Consider the following 24243-nt stretch of genomic DNA (forward strand, 5'->3'; position numbering starts at 1 on the left):
TCCTAACATATCAACAGTAGTCTATATTGGCATGTAGTTCTAGGGGCTCATACGGTAAGCATATAAGGCATCTCTCATCTCATACAAATCTTGAGTAGATCCTTAGCCCTAATCTGGCATGTTATTCATATACTAAATCAATAAACATGTATGGGTATTCTGGGAACACTTACTTGGGCCTGACTGATTTCATACATCACACCCCTTCTTTTTACTAGTAACCTTTTTTTAAAATCTTTTTTTTTGAAAAACTTATCAAATCCTCAGTTTGAGTTCAGACACTCCTGAAGATGTTATGAATCCCTCAAACCAAGGCTCTGATACCAACTTGTAACATCCCAAAAGTTATAACTAAAAATTCATTTTTAAATCAACCAAAATTCATCAAATATCTCAAACAACCATCAAAGTATGCCAGTGCAAAAATAGTTATCAGAGTACAAATCCCAAAATCATAAAATTTACGGAAACATAGGTGGATGTGTTATGATCAGGTTGGGCTCTTCCCTTTCGAACCAGAAGTACATGAAACATAAACTTAAATCGTAATCACAAAGTTTAGTCACTAATGAAACAACTTGAAGTAGTCAATCAAGAACTCGAAGTAGTCAATCGTGAAGAAGAACAGCTAAAACAAACATTACAAGTTTTATCAGCCTATTCATCACCCAAAGAAGAAGCAGCTAGCAACTCAACAACAAAGCAAACAAATGAAGAAATTCAAGAAATATCATCCAACAATAGTCCACCACATACAATACCTAAAATAGAAAAACAACCCCTCACATCCAATCCAGAGAAGTATCCACCACTTCAAGATCATAAAAACATAAAGAAATGGTATGTGATATTCAACGGAGAAAATAAAGGAATCTACGACGATTGGGGAATCGCCAATTCATAAAAGCTACAAAACAAAAAATGAAGCAGAATCTGCTTACAACGAAGCATACAAAGCAGTAATAAGAGATAATGTCGAATGTTCAAAAACAGTCCTTCTTGCACCACAAAAACCCATATCTATTTCCACCACACAAAAACCTGTATCCATCCCAAAATCTCTTAATCAACTACATGTCAAAATCGCCCTTGAAGCCATTCCATCAACCAAAGAAAAAGAAGCCATGAAAAAACCAACTACCCAAAATTTTGCTAAACTATGGGATAGCCTCGTTTCATACACAGAAGATCATTATTTAATGGGTTTCTACCCAGTAGCCAGGCGCCCAAGCCCCAAAGTAGTCTTCCTAGCCGATTTATCCGATCCTATGACTTTATGGGATTATTTTATTCATGGATTTATTGATACCATCTACTTAGAAGGAACCAATCTCCACTGCATCAGCAAATTTCCATCATCTGTACAAACCATAATAAGAAATTATAAGACACGCTTTGCCAAACAGGAATGAGGAGTATTCATAAAAATGCATTCTAGTTATCCAATCTTTGATGAAGACTCACAACTACTTGTCCCAAGCATTACCTTCGCAAACATGGGAATCAACAATGGTTCGAAACCTACAAAAGATGACCTAACCCATGAAATACCAACACAAGATCATCTAGTTTTTGCACTTGCCGGTGTCTATTTAGCATCATCTCGCATAGGCAACGGAAAAGATCAAAAATCAAGAGTCAGAGTGAATTATGCCAGTAAAACTTTCGTTATCTATTCTCTAACAGATAGTGAAATCACTCCAGAAGCATTAAAAGCAAATGAAACTTTCAAACAACCGTTCGAAAAACATTCTCATCATCTAGCTGAATTACCCGCTGATCTCAAGAAACAACTTTGTAAACACATCATGCATGCACCACGACATAATTGTAGTCACTGTAAAGAAAATATCGAAGAAACACCTTTCATGGAAGACTAACGTCAGCAATGACTAAATCACACATCGTTCAGAAATATATGTCCTTTTGGTGGCGAGAGGAATGACGCAAGCAATGACGTATAAAGTCATTATTATTGAAGACATTATTGAAGACACTTGTCCTTTCAATGTGGAAGGGATTATTATTTGTTATTTTTCGTTGTATAATTATTGTTTGTATTTGTCTGTAGAATATGACATAAAGTAGTGTCGGTAGGATGTAACATAAAGTGTAAGACCCTCCATAGTCTAGGGGTCTAAAATGTAAATATATGTTTGTTGTATTGCAATCATACTATTGCAACAATAATTGTAACCGGCTCTTTCGAGCCTATAAATAGGGTCTTTGCCCATAAGAAATAAACAAGAGTTATTTGAGTGTTTAAGACTTGAGTTGAATCTCAAAGTTCTTTCTTTGTTGAAATAGTTTGTTTATTTCTGAATAGCATAGTTCTATCCAAAGTATCTGGATTATTATTTGTTATTTGTTGTTGTATAATTATTGTTTGTATTTGTCTGTAGAATATGACATAAAGTAGTGTCGGTAGGATGTAACATAAAGTGTAAGACCCTCCATAGTCTAAGGGTCTAAAATGTAAATATATGTTTGTCGTATTGCAATCATACGATTGCAACAATAATTGTAACCGGCTCTTTCGAGCCTATAAATAGGGCCTTTACCCGTAAAAAATAAACAAGAGATATTTGAGTGTTTAAGACTTGAGTTGAATCTCAAAGTTTTTCCTCTGTTGAAATAGTTTGTCTATTTCTGAATAGCAGAGTTCTATCCAAAGTATCCACATAATCATCCAATTATTCAACATAATCCATCATTAAGATAATCCGACGCATCATTCAGGTATAACATTTTCTTAATCTTGGCTCTCATGATCATTTTCCCAAACTCATATTTAAACTTAAATTCTTAACCCCCCCCCCCCCCCCCCTTCAAATTTGATTATTTGAAGTCCCTTTTGCCGCCTCTAATAAGAAATTTTTGAGAAGTCATTCTCGTGTAACCTGTTGAAAGGGCATATAGCTTTTTAAAGATGAAATGACAATAACGTCATTAATTTTAACCTGCTACATGTGATATTACTATGTTTTCTGTCTGTAAAAAAGACCATAGTTGCATCAGTTCGACAGTAAAATGACAGAATAAATATAATATTACTATTTTAGATATTGTATTCTTTTACAATGTTGGCGTAAGCTTGTGACATTTACTAATTCACAGATATAGATAAAGACTTTGTAAATAAGATTATTATATATGATCTATTAGAGAAATTAATAAAATTATAAGAAGATTATATAAATAATTATTGAAATTATAAAATAAAAAAATTAAGGTTATGTATGTAAATTTTTTTCTAAAAAAAATATTATAAATGATTAAAGATAAAAGTGTTATATATATATATATATATATATATATATATATATATATATATATATTAAAATATATAATCATGTTTTCTTTTTTTTATTTTCTTTTTATTGTCATTTTACATATATAGTGCTTTTGCCAAACATTTCAAAAAAAATGTTTATTAGCTTATAAAGTTTTGCTACTATGTTATATGTTAGATAATCTAAATATTTTTAAAAATAAAACTAAACAAGCTAATAAACATTTTTATTAAAAAATAAATTTTCGTTATTAAAATCCAAAAAACCACCTCTATATCTCTACAATAGCAAATTTGGATAAGAAAGATATTGATGTGGAATGACTTAATCGTTATTCTAATAAAAGAATAATTTTATTATCCTTTTGACATGTGTCACCTTATTAGACCTCCTAATTAATGCATATTCTATTTTGTTTTTTTGCCATGTGTCACCCTATTATGTCTCCTATTTAACACTCGTCACTTATCAACCTATTGATTTTTCATTTTAAATTTTAAATTTCTTATTCTATCTACATTAAATTAATAACAATAAAATAAAATTAATACAAATTATAAAATGATATAATTTCACATATTTATTTAAATCAATGATTATAATTTTATATAACTAAAAAAATTTCTTAATTGATAATTTATTCAAAATAATTGATTAATAACTTTGAGTTTATACTATAAAAGTTTAATTAATTTTATAGCCGTAGTTCCTACGGGTTATAAACTAGTTACCATAATATGACTCACACTTGGAGACTATCTAACACGTTCTCTTTTTTTTTCACATTATTTAGCCGACTTGACCAAATAGTTTCTAGCACAGCACTATCAACTAATGTCTTTCATATTTTTAAGGTTAAAAGTTAAAGTCTTGTTATAAACATAAATAAAATTATGTCCGTTGTAACCATAAATGGAATTAAATTTTAGTTTAAGAATAAATTATATATATTTATATTTGAAGTCAATTAAGTTGGTTATTTGCAAAACTAGTCCATAACAAATTCCTGTTTGTAATTATTTTCGTTTTCAAACTTCTTGATACCTTAATATTAACTCGACCCTTCAAAAAACAAGAATAAAGTTATTGTTTTCAAAACTTCAACCAATGATAATTCTAGTCATTATTAAGCCGTTAACCATAATAAACGACAGCATTAACTTCATAGAGTTCTTTCCTTTAATATATAAATGAAATCAACAAGTTATCTCAAAACTCATGCACACATACTTGAGTAGTATCAATAAACTGATACTAGTAAATAATTAATTATATTATCCTTTATGGCAAATCTTAACGTTATCTAATAATCATTTCAGGGTAATCATAACAGTTTGCTCACTTCCACTTCAACTCTTGATCTTTTTATTATACTAAACTAAATTAGTGACAATCCTATTCATCATCGTTGACTATAATTTCCTTATATAATTCACTATGATTCAACATGTTAAGCTATGAAGATATATTTTTTCACATTTTAAATCACGATTTGTCAAGAAGATATAATTAAACACAATAGTCCTTTTATAAAGTTAGAATGAAACTTCTGAGATATAGCAAAATTACAACATCCCTACATATCAAAAAAAAATTGAAAGATGTTTTTAAATTAACTATTAAGGGTAAAAATGTCAATAAACCTCACAAACTTGATTAAGAGATATGAACATGGACAACTTTTTAGCAAATATTAACCATACGAATGATGTCTATGTCGGTCCTTCTCCCTTGAGGAATATGTCGAGCCGTGATAGTCCCGATCTGTAAAGGGCATAATTGTAAATTCGACACATAATATTATTAAAAGGGAAATTAAAAAGATTTTTTTTTTCAGTTATGTACCTCGTGAAGAATGATGTTTTGGTTTTTCACCATGTCCTGTGTGTTGAAAAAGAGTGGAATTAAAAAAAATAGATAAAACTTATTTGATTGGAATGGAATGGAATGGATAAAGGAATGGAATAAGCAAACTAAACCTGAATCCTTTCCTCCTCTATCCTTTGACCGATGACTCCTATCTTTGACTTTTTCTCTATCATCCCTTTCCCTTTCCCTTTCCCTTTCCGAATCCCTCCCTCTTTTATATCTCTCCCTTTCCCTTTCCCTTTCTTTGCTTTTGGAAACAGATTCCCCCTCAACTGGAATCGGAACAACACTCTGAATCTCAACTTTCTCAACAACATCATCACTCTTTGTTGAATCTTTCACCTTTCCAATTCCGCCTTTCGACTCCGGAATCACACATGCCGGAGACATCGACACCGACACCGCAGACGCCTTGTTTATATTAGCATCATCAATCACCTGTGATTCCTACACCACAAAAACCATAAATCAAAACAAAACCTAGAAAAAAAAAATAAGGATCAAAACTACGTAGTTTTGAGAGAGGACCTTAGGAAGGGGTTGGGAGGGGGAATCCCAAGAGCGATTAGACACAGTGAATGAGCCTCCTTCTTTGCATACAGGTATATATTGTGCTTTTGGTAGAGTGTATAAATGAGCTAAAACTCTACAAACTTCATCTATACCTGATTTATCAGCATCAAAAGCTTTCCACCATGGAGGATTTTCAGGGAGGGGGACATGGAATCTTCTAGCAGCAGCATATACAACACCACATGCCACCACTGCACTCTTGAATCGAACACATAAAGTTGTTCTCAAGCTATCATTTGCAAGATTCCAAGCTTCTTGTGTCAACTCAGGGGGTGTTTCAAGGGTAGCAAGGTAATTTGAGATGAATTTATGAGGGTGTTCCACATGACAAATGAAAGCCATTTCCTTTAACAAATGTCTTTCAGATCTAATCAAATCCATCTTCAATTCTGTATATTTCTGTCATATGTCAAGTGTCAACAACATAAGCATATACAAAAAGTGCTTAAAGTAAATAAAATTAAATACCTTTGAGAATGCATCTAAATGCTCTATAGGTAGATTCTCTCTTCTACATTCCATTCTATGAAAAACATTGAGGACATGTCTTGCTCTTCTAGGGTTTTCCTCTAGTTTTGAAGCAAGCCAAACACAACTTGCAGCAATTCTCTTCACATTGAATCGAACAAAAGATTTCTTGCAGTAGAAGCGATGAAATAGAACTTGACCTGTGGCCATTACTTGTTGTGGTCTGTGTGATATATGTAGTTAAGGATCTTTAAATATGATCAAATTGTAAAGTAACAACTCATCAAGAAGCATAAATTTTGAATAGTATTCCATAAGAAACACAAAAAAGGATACACCTTGAGTAAAATGCCACTTTCTTGGATAAGATCACATCCGTATATTCTAAGTGTTGTTTCAGTGGCTTCATCTATTCCATCTTTTCTAGAAGGTGTGTTCTCAAGCTGTTCATCAGTTAGATAGAATGTATCGATAGCTGTGTAAATCATGGTTGATAGGGAATAACACTGTAACAAAGAATAAATCAGTGTAGAATATCAGTAGCATTGACAAAACATGGAAGCATATTAAGAGATTTGAGAAAAGATTACAAACTTGTCTTTGTTACAGGGATTACAAAGAATAATTCTTAGTAGGACAAGTGCAAACAACTATGCCAAATTTCAAGATCAAGAGAAACATTACAAATTGGTATTTTTCGCCAGATAACATATGGTTTAAGATTTCAATTTGGATTGTGATTATAAGCAGATGATAAAGGAAAGACAATTTTTATCTGGACTTGACGCATTCCATTTACATGTACAATAATTCTTTAAATCAATTTAATCTCGCGCCTACTATTAAGCTATTGTTCTTGTAAAGAATGTATAACCTTTAGTGATCATATATGCATCATCAATTCCAATAGAAGCGTACCTTCTCAAAAATTTAATTTTTTCAACAAACATCGGTTAATTTTAAATTTTCCCAAAAATAGAACTTCGATTTTCAACAAACCCTAGAAAAAATATTAAGTAGAAAAGCTAACAACTAGCGATCGAATTTCAACAAACCCTAAAAATAAAATTCACCCAATTAACAAACCCTAATAATTAACAAATAACTATTTATCAGAATTTAAAAGCAACAAACGATAATAGATTAGCATATTTATACGAAAAATCACAAAATTGAAATCAGTTTACCGTTGCAGTGGCAGGGGACTAGCGGTGGTGGAGCAGGGAGGAGTGACAGAACACGACGGAAAAGGGGCGGAGGCCGGAGCCGGAAGCTGCGACGCGCAGAGAGTGAGAGGACAGAGGACTACGGTAATGAGGCTTCCGTTTATTATTCAGATGGGCTTGGGAGGGTCTGTTGGTTTCTTACACTATCAGCCATCAGGGGTCTTTAAGGGAGGATCCAACATATAGCTCAAAGAAGGTGGAAAAAAATAAAACAAACACAACAATTTTTATCAATACATAATAATTTATTTTTTAAGGGTTTGTAGAATATAATATTTTAACATATATATGAAAAAAAATTATTGTATATGAATTCTCAAAAATAAATAAAGCAATCGTCCGGCTATGTTTTTAGTTAATTCCAGTAAATTTTTATAGCAAATTAATTTAAAAATAATAATAATAAAGTGGTGTGGTGGTATGGTAGGCAGTGGCAACCTAGGGGTGTGTTGGAGGTGTCGTGCATATGGGCTCCAAATTTTAGAAAATATATATGGTTATAGTGTTAGTATATTTGTAAAATATATTTTTATGAGTTCTCATTAGTTGGTTTCTTATATGCACATTGTAGTAATTGGTTGCAATCTTGAATTCATTTGAATTATGAAAAAGAATCAAAGAAAATTTAAAAAAATAAATAAAAATCTAATAATAAAAATTCTAAAATCTACTAATAATTTAATGAAATTATCTATATTCAAAGAAAAATGCAAATATGTTTCAATATTTTGTACACATATTTCATCAAACTATTGGTTAAATTGAGTGAATGAAATACTTTTGGCTTCTTATTCATAACAGAAAAAGTTAAAGTCACTGAATATCAGTGAGCTAAAGGCAAGTTGTAAAAAATCTTGAAAACAGATTGCAAAATGACTATATTGCAGACATTGACGTTGATGATCTATTCAATGAATTGGAATTGTAGCAAAAATATTTACCAGTTGAAAACAATACAACAAATATAATACTAAATTTCTTAAAAATGGTAAACATTTACCTTGTTTTCTTTTCTGCATACAGAATATTATTGATTATTCCTATTACAATTGCATCAGCAAAAATAAGCTTTTAAAATCTTATTTGCTTTCGACCATGTCTAAAGAGAGATTAAATGCTCTTTTATTTTAATTAAGAATGAGTGTTTTTGAAAATATTGATTATCAAAAGTGTAATAAATAAATTTGTTTCTAAAATGATAGAAAGTCGAAGTCTAGAAAATAGTAATACGCTGACTTTTTAATATATTTTTGTAGAAACGTACTAATAAGTGAAGACATGATATTATGGTAGTGAATTTAAGAGATGTTTGTTACCGACTTTAAGTTTCGAATTTAACAGTAGCAAATTTACTTAAAAATATTTTACAATAAATGTGTTGTGGGGTCTCGCTCCGAATTGCACAAGGCCTCTGCAATGTTAGGACCGAGCCTAATTGTAGGTTAAACACTACATGAGGTAGCTTTTAGATTTGGAACATTTTTGTTTAACCTAAACACTAGAAGTTTGTATTATCAAACAAGGATTTTTGTTCAAAACGAATTCTTTTGTTAAACACTAGAAGCTAAAAGCTAAAAGCTTCTAAACGCTTTGTGTTGAACACGTCCATAGTTAAAAATAATAACTAAACATATAAGTTTGTCGCATATAGACAGTAATTTTAATTGTGATGAATAATATTGCATTTAGACTACGATTTGTAAAAGTTTGATTGTGACTTCTAAAGTATGGTTGTGATGAAAAGTTAAGTGTGATTGTGATACCAAACACATTGACATTTTGACTGTTTTTGCGATTTTTGACATTTTGAACGCGATTTTTTACGGTGCGATTGTTTGTGATTTCTGCCAATTTGATTGCCATTCCTAAAAGTGTGATTGCGATTTAAAATAAAATATTAAACATATCCCCTGTGCTAATATCAGATACCATTACAAATATGTCTAGTAGATCAGATGAGTTGAATAAACTTATGTATATAAAACTATAAATATATATTACAATTTACACACACAATAAGGTTAGGAGAACAATGTATAGTGTTAAAAATTTCAAATACCTCAAACCAAACACCCCCTTTGAGTATTTTCAAGGAAAGAAAACAAATATGAAACAATCCTCAATTACTTAATTTAAAAACTTAATTTAAAAGTTAAAACTATTAACATAATAATATATTTTTATATAAAACATTAAAACATGTACAAAAGTCAAAGTCAAACCAAATAAGACGACATTAAATTCCAACTAATCTTCATATGAGAAGGCATGGGTGCGACAAACCGAAGAACATCCGGCTTGGATTTTACATTTTTACCCTCAAGACGCTTGGCAACATTAGGAATAACAAGCTCCCTACAATGCAAATGTAGCAAGGGTACTTTGGACAATACACTTCCTTTCTGAACATCCAACCCATCGGGCCTTCTCATCTTGTAAGGCTCACCAGTTGTGGGCTCATAATCGGGCCTTGGCATTTGCTTCCATTTGCTGTGCACAAACCATCCGTACTTGTAGTCCCCCACAATTGGTGTCCCCAAAGCTTCCGCACAATGCACTCGCATCTGATCACCACCCTTATTTATATTTATTTTTCCATTATATTTTTTTTTAAATCAAAAAGAAATTATATACCTGATGCTTATGGTTTGTGAGTGGTCTCAACTCGAGCCACGAACAACCATTTATTGTAGGGCCCAGTACACGATACTCTGTTACGGCCTCTTGGGAAGTTTCTAGATTACAACCATATCCCAACATTACCCTCTCCGCTTTTCCACCATTAAGCACCACCTGTAACCAATTACAAAAATGCCCCTCACTTCTTTTTTTGTCATAATTACGACACCAAAAAAAAAAAAAAAAAAAAAAAAAAGAAAAAAACCTTTGTGAGAGGGGCATGGATTATGCCCTGATTTTGCTTTGGGGTACCTATCACCAGTGCCCAATATCTTTGAAACGTATCATTCAATGCCTAAAAGTTGTTCATGGATTTTTATAGTTTTAAAAAAAAAAAAGAAAAAAAAAAAGTGGATATAAAATATTAGAATTTATAATATACCTTAAGTGATGGTTTTGTTTCACTAAACAAAGAATGAAGATAAGATATGGTCTCTTTTGTTCTTCCCATTAGAAGAATCCCACTGCTTTCTCTATCAAGACGATGAACCTATTTACATAAATACAATACAATGATCACATATTTACAAAAATGCCACAATCCCTTATATGTTTATGCATGAGATAAGATTGATTACCAGTTTAGGGCCTTCATCATAATCATAACATAATGCTGCAGCTGCAAGTGCATCCATGCTGTTATGAACAGCAAGATTCCCCTATAACATAATTATGTATACAAATATAATTAAAGAAAAATAAAAGATAAAATCTGACCTAATGACGTTCATTATGAACTAACCTTTAAAGGCACCTTTGGTGGCTTATTCAAAACAAGTAGAGCAGAATCCTAAAGTTTTATTATCATCTCATCAATGAACTAAACATACAGAATGAAAAAAAATAATAATAATGTATTTATCTTTTTCAGGGTTTAGAGAAATAAAGAAAGACATGCCTTGTACATAACAAGTCTTTGCAAATATTGAATTTCATCTGCATTTGGAGATAAAGATGCAGTTGGAATTGTATCAAATCTCTTTGAGATTCTTGATTCAGCAACAGATACAGCCACATGAAGTGTAGAACCCATTTTCATCACCTCATTATGTTTAATCTGTTTGTTAAATCAAACTAAAACAAATTCATCACCATGTTATATTATATTATGCTATGTAAGACTAAAATCTTTAATGGCATCTGATTTTATACCTTTTTCAAACTTTTTGTTTCATGACACTCTATCTTCACAAGGCCCTTGTTGAAATGTGATTGGATGACAGAGGGAGTGACATCAGCAAAGTAATATTTCATCCAGCTAATGGCAGAGATATGAGAATCAGGAGAAGCATTCTTTCCAGGTAGAGGATGAGGTGGCAGTGGAGGCAATGATAAAAGCTGACGTGGCTTATGGGGAGATTTAGGATGACCCAAATGAGTTATGTTGTTGGAAACTCGAACAACACAATCAGGTAGTGGAGGTGACACTCTGGAAAAGTGCCTCACTTTATGAAAACTGCTCTTCAGCCACATCATTGCACATACTGCCTGAATATAGTAATTACAATTCAACATCTTTAAGAAGTTTTCATAGTTAGACTATTTTCATACAATAGCAAGAAAGATTTATGGTAGTTGATCAAAATATAAGGGCAATGACCATTTACAAACACTTAGCTAGCTTTCAAATAGCAAGATGATGAAGAGATCAATAGAAACATTACAGATTTGTCTCTTTTTCCCGAAACTTATAGTTAAGATCCCAATTTGGATTATAAAAGCACATTATACAGGAAAGAGAAGTGTTTGAAGGAAAGATAATTTTTATCTGGACTTGAGGCATTCCATTTACATGTGCCTCATATAAAGTTAAGTTATTGTTCTTATAAAGCATGTATAACCTTAAGTGATCACATATGCATCAATTCCGATAGAAGAATACCTTCCAAAATTCGAAATTTTTCAACAAACCTTCGGTTAGATTTCAATTTTCCCATAGCAAAACTTAACAATAGATTAACGCATTCAAAAAAGTTCACAAAATAACATTAAATATCAAATCACTTTACCGTCACAGTGGCAGGGGAACTAGCGACAGTGGAGCAGCAGCTGCAGAGAGAGGAGAGGCGGAGCACGACGGTAGCAGGCGGAGGCCGGAGGCGGCGACGCGCAGAGAGTGAGAGCAACAAGAGGGCTACGGTGCCGAGGACTTGGGTTCGTTATTGGGGCTTGGGGGCAACCCTGTAATTGGGTCCCCAACTCCTCTAACTAAAAAAAAAACAAAATTATTGCTTATTGTTTATATCTATCGTTATAATCTAAGTTATTGAATAAAATCCTTAAAAATTTGTGTTAGAAATCTACCCTAATAAATGAAAATGTTATTGTCACTTGTCATTCTCTTATTTATTTGGCCACATGTCATTTTGTCATATCTACCCTAATAAATGAAAATGTTATTGTCACTTGTCATTCTCTCATTTATTTGGCCACATGTCATTTTGTCATAATTTTGAAATATATTTATTTTCCACTTGTCAATTACTTCATTATTCATTTCCATTGTATCATTAATTTAATTTCCATAAATTAAACCTACTATAATAACTATTAATTTCAAATTTGAAATTTCAATTTCAATTTCAAATAAATTTACACTTTAAACATTTGTATTTAACATTTTATTATAATAAATCGTTTAGTACACGGGTCTAACAATTAAACAGATAATTTTAATTAATTTATTTTTTGCATGTTTTTTTCTTTATAATTTTCACTTATTTCATATTTCAAATTCAAATAAACTCTTCATTTAATCGCTCCTGTTTAACATTATATTTTAATTAACCCGTATAATATACGGGTTTCACAACTAGTTAACTAAATAAGCTAATTTTTAATAAGTATCTTCCTTCTTGCTTATTAATTATTTTCACCACAAATAAGCTAAGACCATCTCCAATGAATTCAATGGATTGACATATGTACATTCTACTCATTATACAGTTTTATCCATTAAACTCTACACTCCATTAAACTTTATACAATTTAATGGATTGTCATATCATTTATCGATTTCTTTTATTTATTGTTATTTTTTAAAAAATTAATTAGCATGGAAATAAAAATTAAAAACTACAATTAAAATTAACATTAATTAAAAATTTAAAATAAAATATAATTTTAATATATATATATATATATATATATATATATATATATACACACACAGAGAGAAAGAAAGAGAGGTAAGTTATATTGAGAACACGTAAAAGATCGAGAACACGAGAACAGTCCATTTTTGTTACTTTTTTAAAATAATGTCTTTAAAGTGTAAAATTTTAAAATACGTTTATTAACTTAATTTATGCAATATTAAATTATTGTATTTGTTACTTTTAATTCGACTGATAACACATCCCGAATTATTCGTACCTACCATATTCATCTTCAAAATATCCGTCTTTTTTCATTCACCCCTTTTCTTTCGTTTTCCTTTCATTCGTTACAGTACAGTTCCAAGTTGGTTATCTTTTTTGATTTTCCGATGATTTGCAAGCATCTTTAAGCTAGAATTGGGAGATCCTTCTATATCAGTTTGTTTCACATTACGTATCAATATTCCTGTAGTTTTTGCTATTCGATGATATGCAACCAATGTGAAGCTGCAAATTTGGGATTCTTCAAGACTACTTGCGTTTTATCGTTCAATACCGTCGATATAAAAGCTTATGGAGGTCGATTTTGAAGGAGGTTATGCAGTGGGGAATCGCACAAGAGGTAAGTTCCTTTTACATCATTCAAAATTTTTCATAAATTTAATCGGTATTGTCATCATTATGTTGTTAATTTCAATTGATATCTAATGTTTTACATGAGTTTGCAATCTTACTTTCGATTTTGTCAAACGGTTTATGTAAGATTTTTGACCTATTTTCTCACTTATAGGTTCATTGTTAACTTTTTTTTTCTTTTTTAATCATATAAATCGATGTGCATAAGGTTGAATGTTGTTATTGGCATCAATATGTTGTTAAATTCAAATGTAAATCATCTATTGAGATGAGTTTGCAATGTAGATGGTTTGATTAGATAAATATGTTCACGGGTATTTTTTGCCCTGATTTCACTCTTATGTGCTACCTGCTAAAGTGATTGCACTACATTTATTCATCATAGATTCCATTTAAATGTATGTTATTTCTGTGTTTATTAATATGTTTCAATTTGCATTATGTTTATGGGTATAGTTAACACTTAACAGTAACATCAGGCTTATGTATTTGTTATCACGTTTGATCTTATTTACCCTAACTTCATGCTTTTATGTTACATGTTAAATTGTTTGCACTACATTTATTCACCATATAGTCCATATAAATGTGTGTTATTTCTGTTTTATTCATATATTTCAGTTTGCATTATTTTTATGGGGGTAGTTAACAGTAAGATTACACTTATTCTTTTGTTATCATGTATGAACTACACTAGGGCGCAGGAAAAGTGAGCGTATTCGTAACAGATATTTACTTATGAAATTCAAGAAAGATCCCTCAAACCCAATAATAATAGATATGGATGGAGATGCATCTGATTCTATCAGGATTACCCCCATACTAACCATTGCAAAACATGGAGTTCTGACTCAAAGGTCAAAATTCAAACCTGTTTCAACTGTTACTCCAATTCAGAATGAAGGTAGTTTTTTTTTTATTAATTTTTGAATTAGTTATCACACCAAAAAGCATAGTCTTCATTATTTTTGTTTATGCCTCGGTAGGAATACAAGGTCAACAATCTCGACATAGTGTTTCTGTTGAAGTGCTTCATGAAAATCGTTCAAAGTAGAAATGTGATCCACATTCCACTTCCCAATCACCTGCTGTTGGATATACAAAATCGGGTAACTCATTAACACTGACTTTTTTAATTTGATAGTGTAATTCATTTATCATATTTACATTGCTTATGACTATGTATTGTATGAAGGTAGTTTTTTTTTTTTTTTTTGAATGAAGGTAGTTTTTTTATTATTTTTTGAATTAGTTATCACTCCAAAAAGCGTAGTCTTCATTATTTTTGTTTATGCCTCAGTAGGAATACAATGTCAACAATCTGACATAGTGTTTCTGTCGAAGTGCTTCATGAAAATCGCTTTCATAACTAGTTTTTTGGATATATTACTTTGATTATTATTTTAACTATTATAATTATTTTTATTTTTATTTTTATTATTATTACGTTTTTAAATCTATAAAAATATTCTATTATATAATGTGTTATGCTGATATTTTAATTATTAATGTTACTTTGATTATTATTTTAACTATTATAATTATTTTTATTTTTATTTTTATTTATTATTACGTTTTTAAATCTATAAAAATATTCTATTATATATATTTTAAATATGGTTTTAAGTGTATACTTTTTTAAAGATATACAATTATATGTGATTATCATCATATTCAAATACTAGGTGTCAGACCCGTGTATTACACGGGTTTATAATTATTTTTATTTTTATTTTTATTTTTATTATTATTACGTTTTTAAATCTAAAAAAATATTCTATTATATATATTTTTAAATATGGTTTTAAGTGTATACTTTTTTTAAAGATATACAAAATATTTTTATACATATGTTTTTAAATACATTTTTTAAAATATATTTATTTGTATTTAATATATATATATATATATATATATATATATATATATATATTCAACAGTATGGTTTTAAGTGTATATTTTTTAAAGATATAAAAAATATTCTTATACATATATGTTTAAATACGTTTTTAAAAATATATTTATTTGTATTTAGTATTTATATATATTCGACAACAAGTTTCTGCCTTTAATATATATATATATATATATATATATATATATATATATATATATATATATTAAAATTCTTGGCCTTAGCTACAGTAAACTTAGTGTCTTTTGCCATCTTTGATCCATTTCTTTTTCCGATTTACTGTTTTGTCCCTTCATTTCCGCCTATTTTATGTTTGTTCTTTGCAGTGGGCATTTTATGTCTATATATCTATTGATTGTGTACATATGTTGCTTTACCTTTCTTCACCGCTTTTTGGCCCAATCAGGTTCAAATTTGTGTAATTTTTTCTTAAAGCTTCTCCCATTTGCACCGATAATCACTACTTCATCTTCTTCTTCAATGTAAAACAACCAGGTATTCTTGCTCTGTGAGAGTCATCCTCGAATTCCTGTCAGTTTGTAAAAATAATCCTCTTTCCTTCCCCTAAATTCTTACATCGACTCAAATAACAGATCAAATATTAATACAGGAAAAAAGAAGCAAAAGGTCACTTTGTGTGTGTGTTGTGTTCAATCCATCGGAAGGAATACCAGTCGGAGGCCGCTTCCTCCCCGCCGATTATGTCAGCGTAACCTACTATGATGCTACGGCTCGAATCTTCCATCACTGACTCAATTCGGGCACACATTTTTCTCTCACCGCTTCCACCACTTCCCACTTCCCCTTAAACATCGATTTCACCCTTCATTGCTAATTGCGAGATCAAAGGAAGAGGTTGAAGACAACATATGTGTTGATGTTGTTGCTGATGGTCAGTGACGGCCTCACTAGAGGGCAGGAATCACAGTCACTCACATAAGGAATCGATGGTGGTTGAGGGATGGATGAAGCAGTTGGTCGGTGCTGTAACAAGTGAATCAGCTCAGCATCGGTGGTGCTGGTCACTTAAGCGTGTAATTGCGCATGCAGCGTTCCACCCGACGGCTACTGGAATTTAATTTTTACTTATTTCTTCCTAAAATAGTTGGGCTCCATATTGGAAAGTTGAAATGGGTTTAATACACATCTCCAGGTGTTTCAATTTCTAAACAATTAAATCCAATTTACTTGATTTCGACTCTCTTTTTTTCATTTGGGATTCATATCTTCTCCTATTGAAGTTTTCTCTTGTGATTTTTGTAGTAAATAATGATTTTATAGAGTATCATGGAAAAGGAAGCATGTTTTACCAAAGAGATTAGTGGTGGTGGAAACAGGAATTCAAAGTGGAGGAACAATGCTTATTATTAGACAATCATAAGTCTCTTTATTTATTGTGATATTTTACCTTCCTGTATTTCCTTTATTCTTAGAGGGTTGTTCTTGTAACTTTCTCTTTTATAAATTGGTTACTCTCCTTCTTATTGGGCAAGGAGAGTTATTCTCTCCTGGTATCACTCGCCTAGATCCCGTCTCCCGCTATTCTTCTTCCCCACCCGATTCTTCTTCTTTTTTTTTGCCGATCAATGGCATCCTCCTCATCTTCTGATACACTCCTCCCCATGAGCACTATTTTACACCTCATCACCAATCGGCTCTCTTCCTCCAATTACCTGTTGTGGAAAAACCAACTGCTTCCCCTCTTTTCCTATCAGAACCTTCTTGACCACGTTGATGGATCCGCCAATGCACCGGCGGCTGAAATCCTTTCTGACGGAAAACCATCACCAAATCCAACATATTCGGCTTGGCTCTCTGCCGATCAGAGAGCAATGATTCTTCTCCACGCTTCACTATCTGAAGAAGCCTTCTCAGAAGTCGTTGGTCTTGTCACTGCCCGCTAGATCTGGGTGGCTTTGGAAAATGCCTACAATAACTCTTCTGTTGAGCGCGTTCACAACTTACGTGATCAGCTTCGCAAAATCTCCAAAGGTACCTCCAGTGTTACCGATTTTGGGCATAAATTCAGGTCTTTATGCGATCAATTATCGGCTATTGGTAGCCCTGTCGACGACTCTGACAAATTACACTGGTTTCTATGTGGCCTTGGTGCCTCGTTCGAGACCTTTTCCACTGCAATTCAGGCATCTCGCTCCCACGTTCCCTTTCGGGATCTTCTTGCTCAAGCTGAAGGACACGAACTATTTCTTCAGTCAATTCATGGTACTGTCTCTCCACCGGTGGCATTTAATGTACAAACTCGTGACTCTACCCCCCAACCGGGGTCGTGGTGGTAGATCTTTTCGTGGTGGTCGGCGGCGTGGGCGCCGTCCCCCTCACTGTCAACTGTGCCGCCAAAACGGTCATTAGGCTAATGTATGTCCCCGTCTTGCCACTTTTGCCACTCATGCTCCTGGTTCTGATGTTGATCTAGCCAAAGCTTTTCATGCCCAATGCCACGTTTCAACCTCCAGTCCAGATTGGTATGTTGACTCCGGTGCCACGGATCATATGTCCTCTTCCGCTGACTCGTTAACTCAACCCACACCATACTCGGGAAACAACAAGGTCATTTTTAGGAATGGTACTTCTCTTCCTATCTCTCATATTGGTCACACTTCTTTTTCTAATGACATACGGATTCGAGACATGTTGGTCGTTCCCAACCTTTTTAAAAATTTGTTATCTGTTAGCAAATTGACCGTTGACAATCATTTGGATGTTTTATTTTCCCAACCTCATTTTTATATCCAGGATCGATCAACGAAACGGGTTCTTGCTCAGGGCCGATGTGATCGGGTTTTGTATGTGCTTACTACCAACCCTCAAGTCCTTTTTGCATCCACCAGATCCAAATTGAAAGCTTCGTTTGAACTTTGGCATACTCAGTTGGGACATGTGTCCGTTGATACTCTTTTACTATTAAATAAACAGGGCCATTTTTTGGTTACCTCTCTGTTACCGAAACCTGTTGTGTGCTCTTCTTACCAACTTGCAAAGGCACACCGTTTACCTTTTAAGAATAATGAAAAACGGGCTTTACATATGTTAGACTTGATGCATTGTGACTTATGGGGCCCATTCCCCGAATGCTCAGTGGACTCTTACCGTTATTATGTAACGTTTGTCGATGATTATTCTAGATTTACGTGGTTTTACCCCCTTCGCACTAAATCGGGTTTTCATGCCATCTTGGATGTTTTTTTTAAAATTTGTACAAACTCAATTCTCTCGTAAAATAAAGGTTTTCCAAAGCGATGGTGGCACGGAATTTTTAAACCACAATGTTCGAATATTGCTTGATGAGAATGGTACGATCCACCGCATCTCATGTCCGTACACCCCCTACAAAATGGTCGGGTGGAACGTAAACATCGCCATATTGTTGAAACTGGCCTTGCAATGTTATTTAATGGGTATGTTCCTCCGTTATATTGGGTTCACGCGTTTAGTTCTGCAGTCTATATCATAAATCGCTTACCCTCCACAGTGTTACAAAATAAATCTCCATTTGAGCTTCTCTTCAACCGTGTTCCCACTTATGATCACTTTTGTAACGCCCGCAGATCCGGGCTAGTCAATTTAGAGACAATAGGGGTCGAAAACGACTTTTTGACAAAAAGATTATTTAGAATAAATAATCTTAACCAATTTGTAGAATATGTCACAAGGTTTCCGTACATATAAAGAACGCTGAAATCCGAGTTATAACGAAGAAGTTATGACCCGTCGAAGTTTCGCGTCGGAACCGGCACGGCGCCGGGAAGCGTAAATAGTAAATTTATGATATATAGAGATTTAGCCTTAGCGCTCTAAACAAAAGTCGTAGAATATGTTAAACTAAGAACATCGATAAAAAGAACGCCCAAATCTGACTTCGTATGAAGAAGTTATGATTTTTCGAAGTTTCGGATTAGCGGTGTACAGCCCGAAATTCGAATTTTAGATCGATTGATTTTTAGCCGACACAACCTAAACAAGAATCGAAGATCTCGTTATTAGTAGCGTAACGATAAAAATACAGACGAAAATGGACATCGAATAAAGAAGTTATGAGATTTTAACGGACCAATCCTGTCCTGGCCTGTTAAAAATATAACTTTAAAAATAAAGTCAAAATTAACCAACGGAGTCTAAACGAAAGTTGTAGAGTATGTCTCCACCTACGCGTGGATATAAATAACGTCAAAAACGGAGTTCGTATGAGCGAGTTACAAATTATAGTAGTATATTTACGTATTAAAATAAAGTATAAATCATGTATACGTACACATATATATACATATGTATATATCATTAGAAAGGTATCGACGATGCGGTTATTATAAAACTAATGTTGAGTTCTTTCGACATTAGTTTAGTACAAAGATCGTTAAATCCATTTAAAATAGTATTATAGAGGGGTGTTTAGTTGTTTATATAACTAAAAGGTCATTAAGTAATTATGGAGGGTAGTTTTTGAAAATTCAATTAGTATAAATAAGAGCCTTGGGCTCTCATATTTCTTGCACCATTCTCTTGATTCAAGAGTCTTTCTCTCCTTATCCCCCGAGCATTTCGGTCCCTCGTGATTCGACTTCTCTTTCTGTAGTTTTAGTATAGTAAGGTGAGCGCTGAAGCGCTGCACGAATCTTTCTTAGAAAGATTCAGCGACGAAGTTCTGCCCCTGCAGAGCCCGACTCCTAGCTAAAATCCCCTTGAAAGTAAGTTATGTTTACCCTATTTTAAATATAGTTTATATTTAAAATTAGTATTGTTATTATAAATTTATAATAAATATTTGGGCTATTATTATGACTTATATAAGTGTCGTTATAATATCTTTTAACTACTCGCGGTACGGGGAATCTGGTTTAAAGGGCCGCATAGGGTTGTTGGATTTCAGAAGTGCTATACGCCAAAATGGTCCTGCCCTCCGGTGTTTTATGTCTGGCCCCTGTCTGTACATAGTAGTTGGAAAGTATTGTTTAAACGCTTATATAATAATAATAATAATAATAATAATAATAATAAGACTAATAATTAGTCACGGTAATATTAGACTAAAATCTAGTGGTGATAATACTAGGTTTCGTCAAAGGAAATTATTTTAAAGTAAACGAAGCGTTGTCCGAGTACCGAGTCACCACCTTCTCAGGTGAGTGCATAGTTACTTTCAGCTTACACATAGATATGAAGTATTTTATATAAATTACGTGCTGTGTGTGTATATTATCTGTATACTTGCTATCTATGCTGGATGAACGTTTTATACATGTTTTCAATGATTTAAACTGTATATGTATTTTATATCTACAAAATGTGTTGGGTAAAACATGGGTAGATGTATTAGTTGCTGTGTGATAAAATGAAATAATGAGATGCCTCGTTATAGATGTTCTTGATGATCTAGTCATCTAGCGGAGTATAGATGACGACCACGGACTATTCTAGACAGTCCAATGGAACACTAACAGGCTCGCAACCTGTAGGTGTTTATTCGAACTTTGTGTTTAACCGAACTGTGTGTTTATTCGAACTGTGTGTTTATTCGAACTGTGTGAACTGTGTGCTCACCAGATATACTCCATCCCAATGATAGTCCTTTGACTAGGTCCCTTGTGTTAGATGTTTTAGGGACGTAATGTGAGGATAACGAGAATGGGTAATTGGGTTGATTGTTTGATGTTTAAAAATAATAATTATATTATTGTGGGTTGAAAACCCTATGTGCTCACCAGGTTTCCCAACCTGACCCACTCAGTTTATTTTTATCACAGGTGTTGATATGAAGTCACAATACACTGAGAGATTTAAAGAGATGTAGATCACTAGTGTAAATAATTGTAAGTTCTGTTTATGCTTATGTTTCTGTATTAACGATGACATCCCAAACATTTTAAAATGAAATAAATACGTTTCATCGAAAATGTTTTAATAACGTATTTACCATGTTTTTCTGGGAACAAATTCCGCAACATTTTTATAAAATGAAGTACTCTGATTTTTATAAAGCATAAACAAAATCGGTCTTTTCTGGCCGTGAAAATGGGGATGTCACAACTTTCGACCTTTTGGTTGTCGGGTTTATCCATACCTAAGGGACTATGCCGACCACAAACTCTCTCCTAGAAGCCTCCCATGCATTTTTCTCAACTATTGTTCTCAATATAAAGGCTATCTATGTCTTGAACCTACCACCTCTCGCATCTATATTACCCGACATGCTAAGTTTGATGAACGACTTTTCCCCTTCACCGGTGACACTTCTCAAACCCCGGTGACCATGCTCATCTTAACAAAATTTCAAGACGATTCTTCTTGTTTCCCTATTGTGCAGGTTGCCTCGCCGTCATCCTCTTCTAGACAAGTCAAACCACCACCTTTGTCTACCTGTGGTCTATGTGATGATGCCCAACATGCTTCGGTGGTTAACCCTTCGTCTGTTAACCCCAACCATCCTGTGGTTTCTGAACCTGTTGCATCCGAGCCGGTTGCATCCGAGCCTGCTGCATCCCAGCCTGCTGCATCCCAGCCTGCTGCATCCGAGCCTCCTGCATCCGAGCCTGCTACATCCGAGTCTACTTCCCCAGCCTCTCCTGCTCATGCCCCTGGCCCTGGTGTGGGCCATCTGATGACTACGAGAGCCAAAGCTGGCATTTTTAAACCCAAACATTGGGCTGATTTAGCCCACACTAACTCTCATGGGCTTTTCTCTGCTTTATTTGCTTCCAAAGATCCAAAGGGTTTTCAAAATGCTTCCAAACACCCACATTGGATGACTGCCATGCATCAAGAAATGGATGCCCTTCACCGAAATAATACATGGACGTTGGTTCCGAGACCTAAACGTCAGAACGTTGTCAGTTGTCGTTGGCTATTCCGCACTAAATATCATGCTGATGGTTCAATTGAAAGACACAAAGCTTGTCTCGTTGCTCAGGGATTCAGTCAAGTCCCGGGGCACGATTACTCTCACACTTTCAGTCCGGTTGTTAAAGCCTCCACTGTTTAAATTGTGCTCTCTTTGGCTACTCTTAACAACTGGAAACTTCACCAACTTGATGTCAATAATGCTTTCCTTAATGGCGAACTGAATGAGCTCGTATATATGGAGCAACCACCGGGCTTTTCAAATGCTTTATTTCCTCATCATATTTTTCGTCTTAACAAAGCTATATATGAGCTTAAACAGGCTCCGCGGGCCTGGTTCCATCGGCTCAGCACCTTCCTTATCGCTACTGGGTTTGTATGTAGTAAGGCGGATACCTTTTTGTTTGTGTTCAAACGGGACGCGTGCATTTTGTATCTGCTTATCTATGTTGATGATTTAATTTTGACCGGAAATCAAGACTCTGTCATCCAGTCTTTTATTACCAAATTACATGATACATTTGCCATCAAGGATCTTGGACGCCTTAATTTTTTCCTTGGGCTCGAAGTTATCCATACTGATACTGGCTTATTTCTTAGTCAATCCAAGTATGCTCACGATATTCTTCAACGAGCAGCACTTCTAGATGAGAAACCAGCTACCACCCCACTTGCTTCTAATGCCGCATTTGTCTCAAGTGGTGATCTATTTGATGATCCGACACTCTACCGGTCTCTTGTCGGTGCGCTGCAATAGCTGACCATCACCCGTCCTGGCATTTCCTATGCGGTTAATCAAGTTAGTCAGTTTCTTCAAGCTCCTACTTGCTATCATTTTCAGAGTGTCAAGCGTATTCTTCGCTATGTTAAGGGCACTATCTCTTTTGTCCTCACCTTTTCTCGACGTAACTCCACTGCCCTTCTTGGTTTTTCGGATGCGGACCAGGCGCGATGTCTTGAGACGCGGCGTTCTACTTATGGCTGCTAACCAGGCATGAATAGCTTTTGTATTCACTAATAATATTAAAATTTTGTTGCAGGTGCAACCAAAGAAACGATATACCTAATTCATGAATTTGGAAAGAGAGGAGATATGACATCTGTAGTGGTTGTTTTTGAAGCATCCAAACATATAAATTTATTTTTGGGGATGAAAAAAGATTTTTTTATTGCGGGTCCGACCTAATCAACCATTGGACGAAATGTCCACACCTTGCATCTTACGTGAATATCTACACAATTAGAGGAAGATCCACAGAGACATAAAATGTCAAAACTTACTAATGAAGTTGAATATTCTCTAATGATAATGAACTTTAGGTTCTTTATTGTTTGCTGATATAATATAATGATAATGAGCTGCAAATATTTTGTTGAACGAAAGTGGCGATGCAATGTTATGGTATCAATCAATGTTTATCATTTCTCTATTTATTAAAAAGTCATGATTGTCATAATGATCGACACATGCCCTTGATAGGAAATGTTATGGTTGCTACTAAATTTGGTATTTTTTTTTCTTTTATGTGACATGTTGTTGACTTTAGGGTGTCTGAACAACTAACCAAAACAATTTCTAGAAGAAAAGTATCAACTACTAACATCATTGTGTATTCATATTTTATCTTTTACAA

At 33.5% G+C, this 24243-nt stretch overlaps 2 protein-coding genes and 1 long non-coding RNA gene across 7 annotated transcripts; 1 reads left to right on the forward strand and 2 right to left on the reverse strand.

Moving 5' to 3' along the window:
* Positions 1-4799: 4799 nt before the first annotated feature.
* Positions 4800-7611, reverse strand: LOC145073786 (cyclin-L1-1-like). 2 transcript variants are annotated; one of them, XM_079020280.1, is made up of 7 exons: positions 7391-7611; positions 6540-6709; positions 6204-6426; positions 5691-6134; positions 5273-5600; positions 5139-5174; positions 4800-5057 (listed from the first exon to the last, which is right to left on the reverse strand). In XM_079020280.1, exons 2-7 carry the CDS (start codon positions 6689-6691, stop codon positions 4987-4989), a joined length of 1254 nt encoding a protein of 417 aa, XP_078876406.1. In that variant the 5' UTR covers positions 6692-6709; positions 7391-7611; the 3' UTR covers positions 4800-4986. The 2 variants fall into 2 exon arrangements, with proteins under 2 accessions (XP_078876406.1, XP_078876405.1); XM_079020279.1 differs by having other exon boundaries at positions 5273-5609; positions 7391-7609.
* A 1979-nt stretch (positions 7612-9590) lies between these two features.
* LOC145075173 (Pseudouridine synthase family protein) lies at positions 9591-12318 on the reverse strand. 4 transcript variants are annotated; one of them, XM_079021470.1, is made up of 9 exons: positions 12118-12318; positions 11261-11592; positions 11007-11165; positions 10851-10898; positions 10687-10767; positions 10491-10598; positions 10314-10403; positions 10064-10222; positions 9591-9993 (listed from the first exon to the last, which is right to left on the reverse strand). In XM_079021470.1, the coding sequence occupies exons 2-9, from the start codon at positions 11582-11584 to the stop codon at positions 9646-9648; spliced, it is 1317 nt and encodes a 438-aa protein (XP_078877596.1). In that variant the 5' UTR covers positions 11585-11592; positions 12118-12318; the 3' UTR covers positions 9591-9645. The 4 variants fall into 4 exon arrangements, with proteins under 4 accessions (XP_078877596.1, XP_078877595.1, XP_078877597.1 ...); XM_079021469.1 differs by having other exon boundaries at positions 11261-11596; positions 12118-12317; XM_079021471.1 differs by lacking the exon at positions 12118-12318 and adding an exon at positions 11991-12091 and having other exon boundaries at positions 11261-11596.
* Positions 12319-20292: 7974 nt separating this feature from the next.
* On the forward strand, positions 20293-23983 carry LOC145074300 (uncharacterized). Its single transcript, XR_013691787.1, has 4 exons — positions 20293-20460; positions 20826-20894; positions 21517-21582; positions 22077-23983. It is a non-coding gene; the product is annotated as an uncharacterized LOC145074300 (long non-coding RNA).
* The last annotated feature ends 260 nt before the right edge of the window (positions 23984-24243 follow it).

The sequence above is a fragment of the Lactuca serriola genome, chromosome 9, assembly GCF_051521515.1.
Source record: "Lactuca serriola cultivar US96UC23 chromosome 9, Lser_US96UC23_V15, whole genome shotgun sequence".
Classification (NCBI taxonomy): Eukaryota; Viridiplantae; Streptophyta; class Magnoliopsida; order Asterales; family Asteraceae; genus Lactuca; species Lactuca serriola.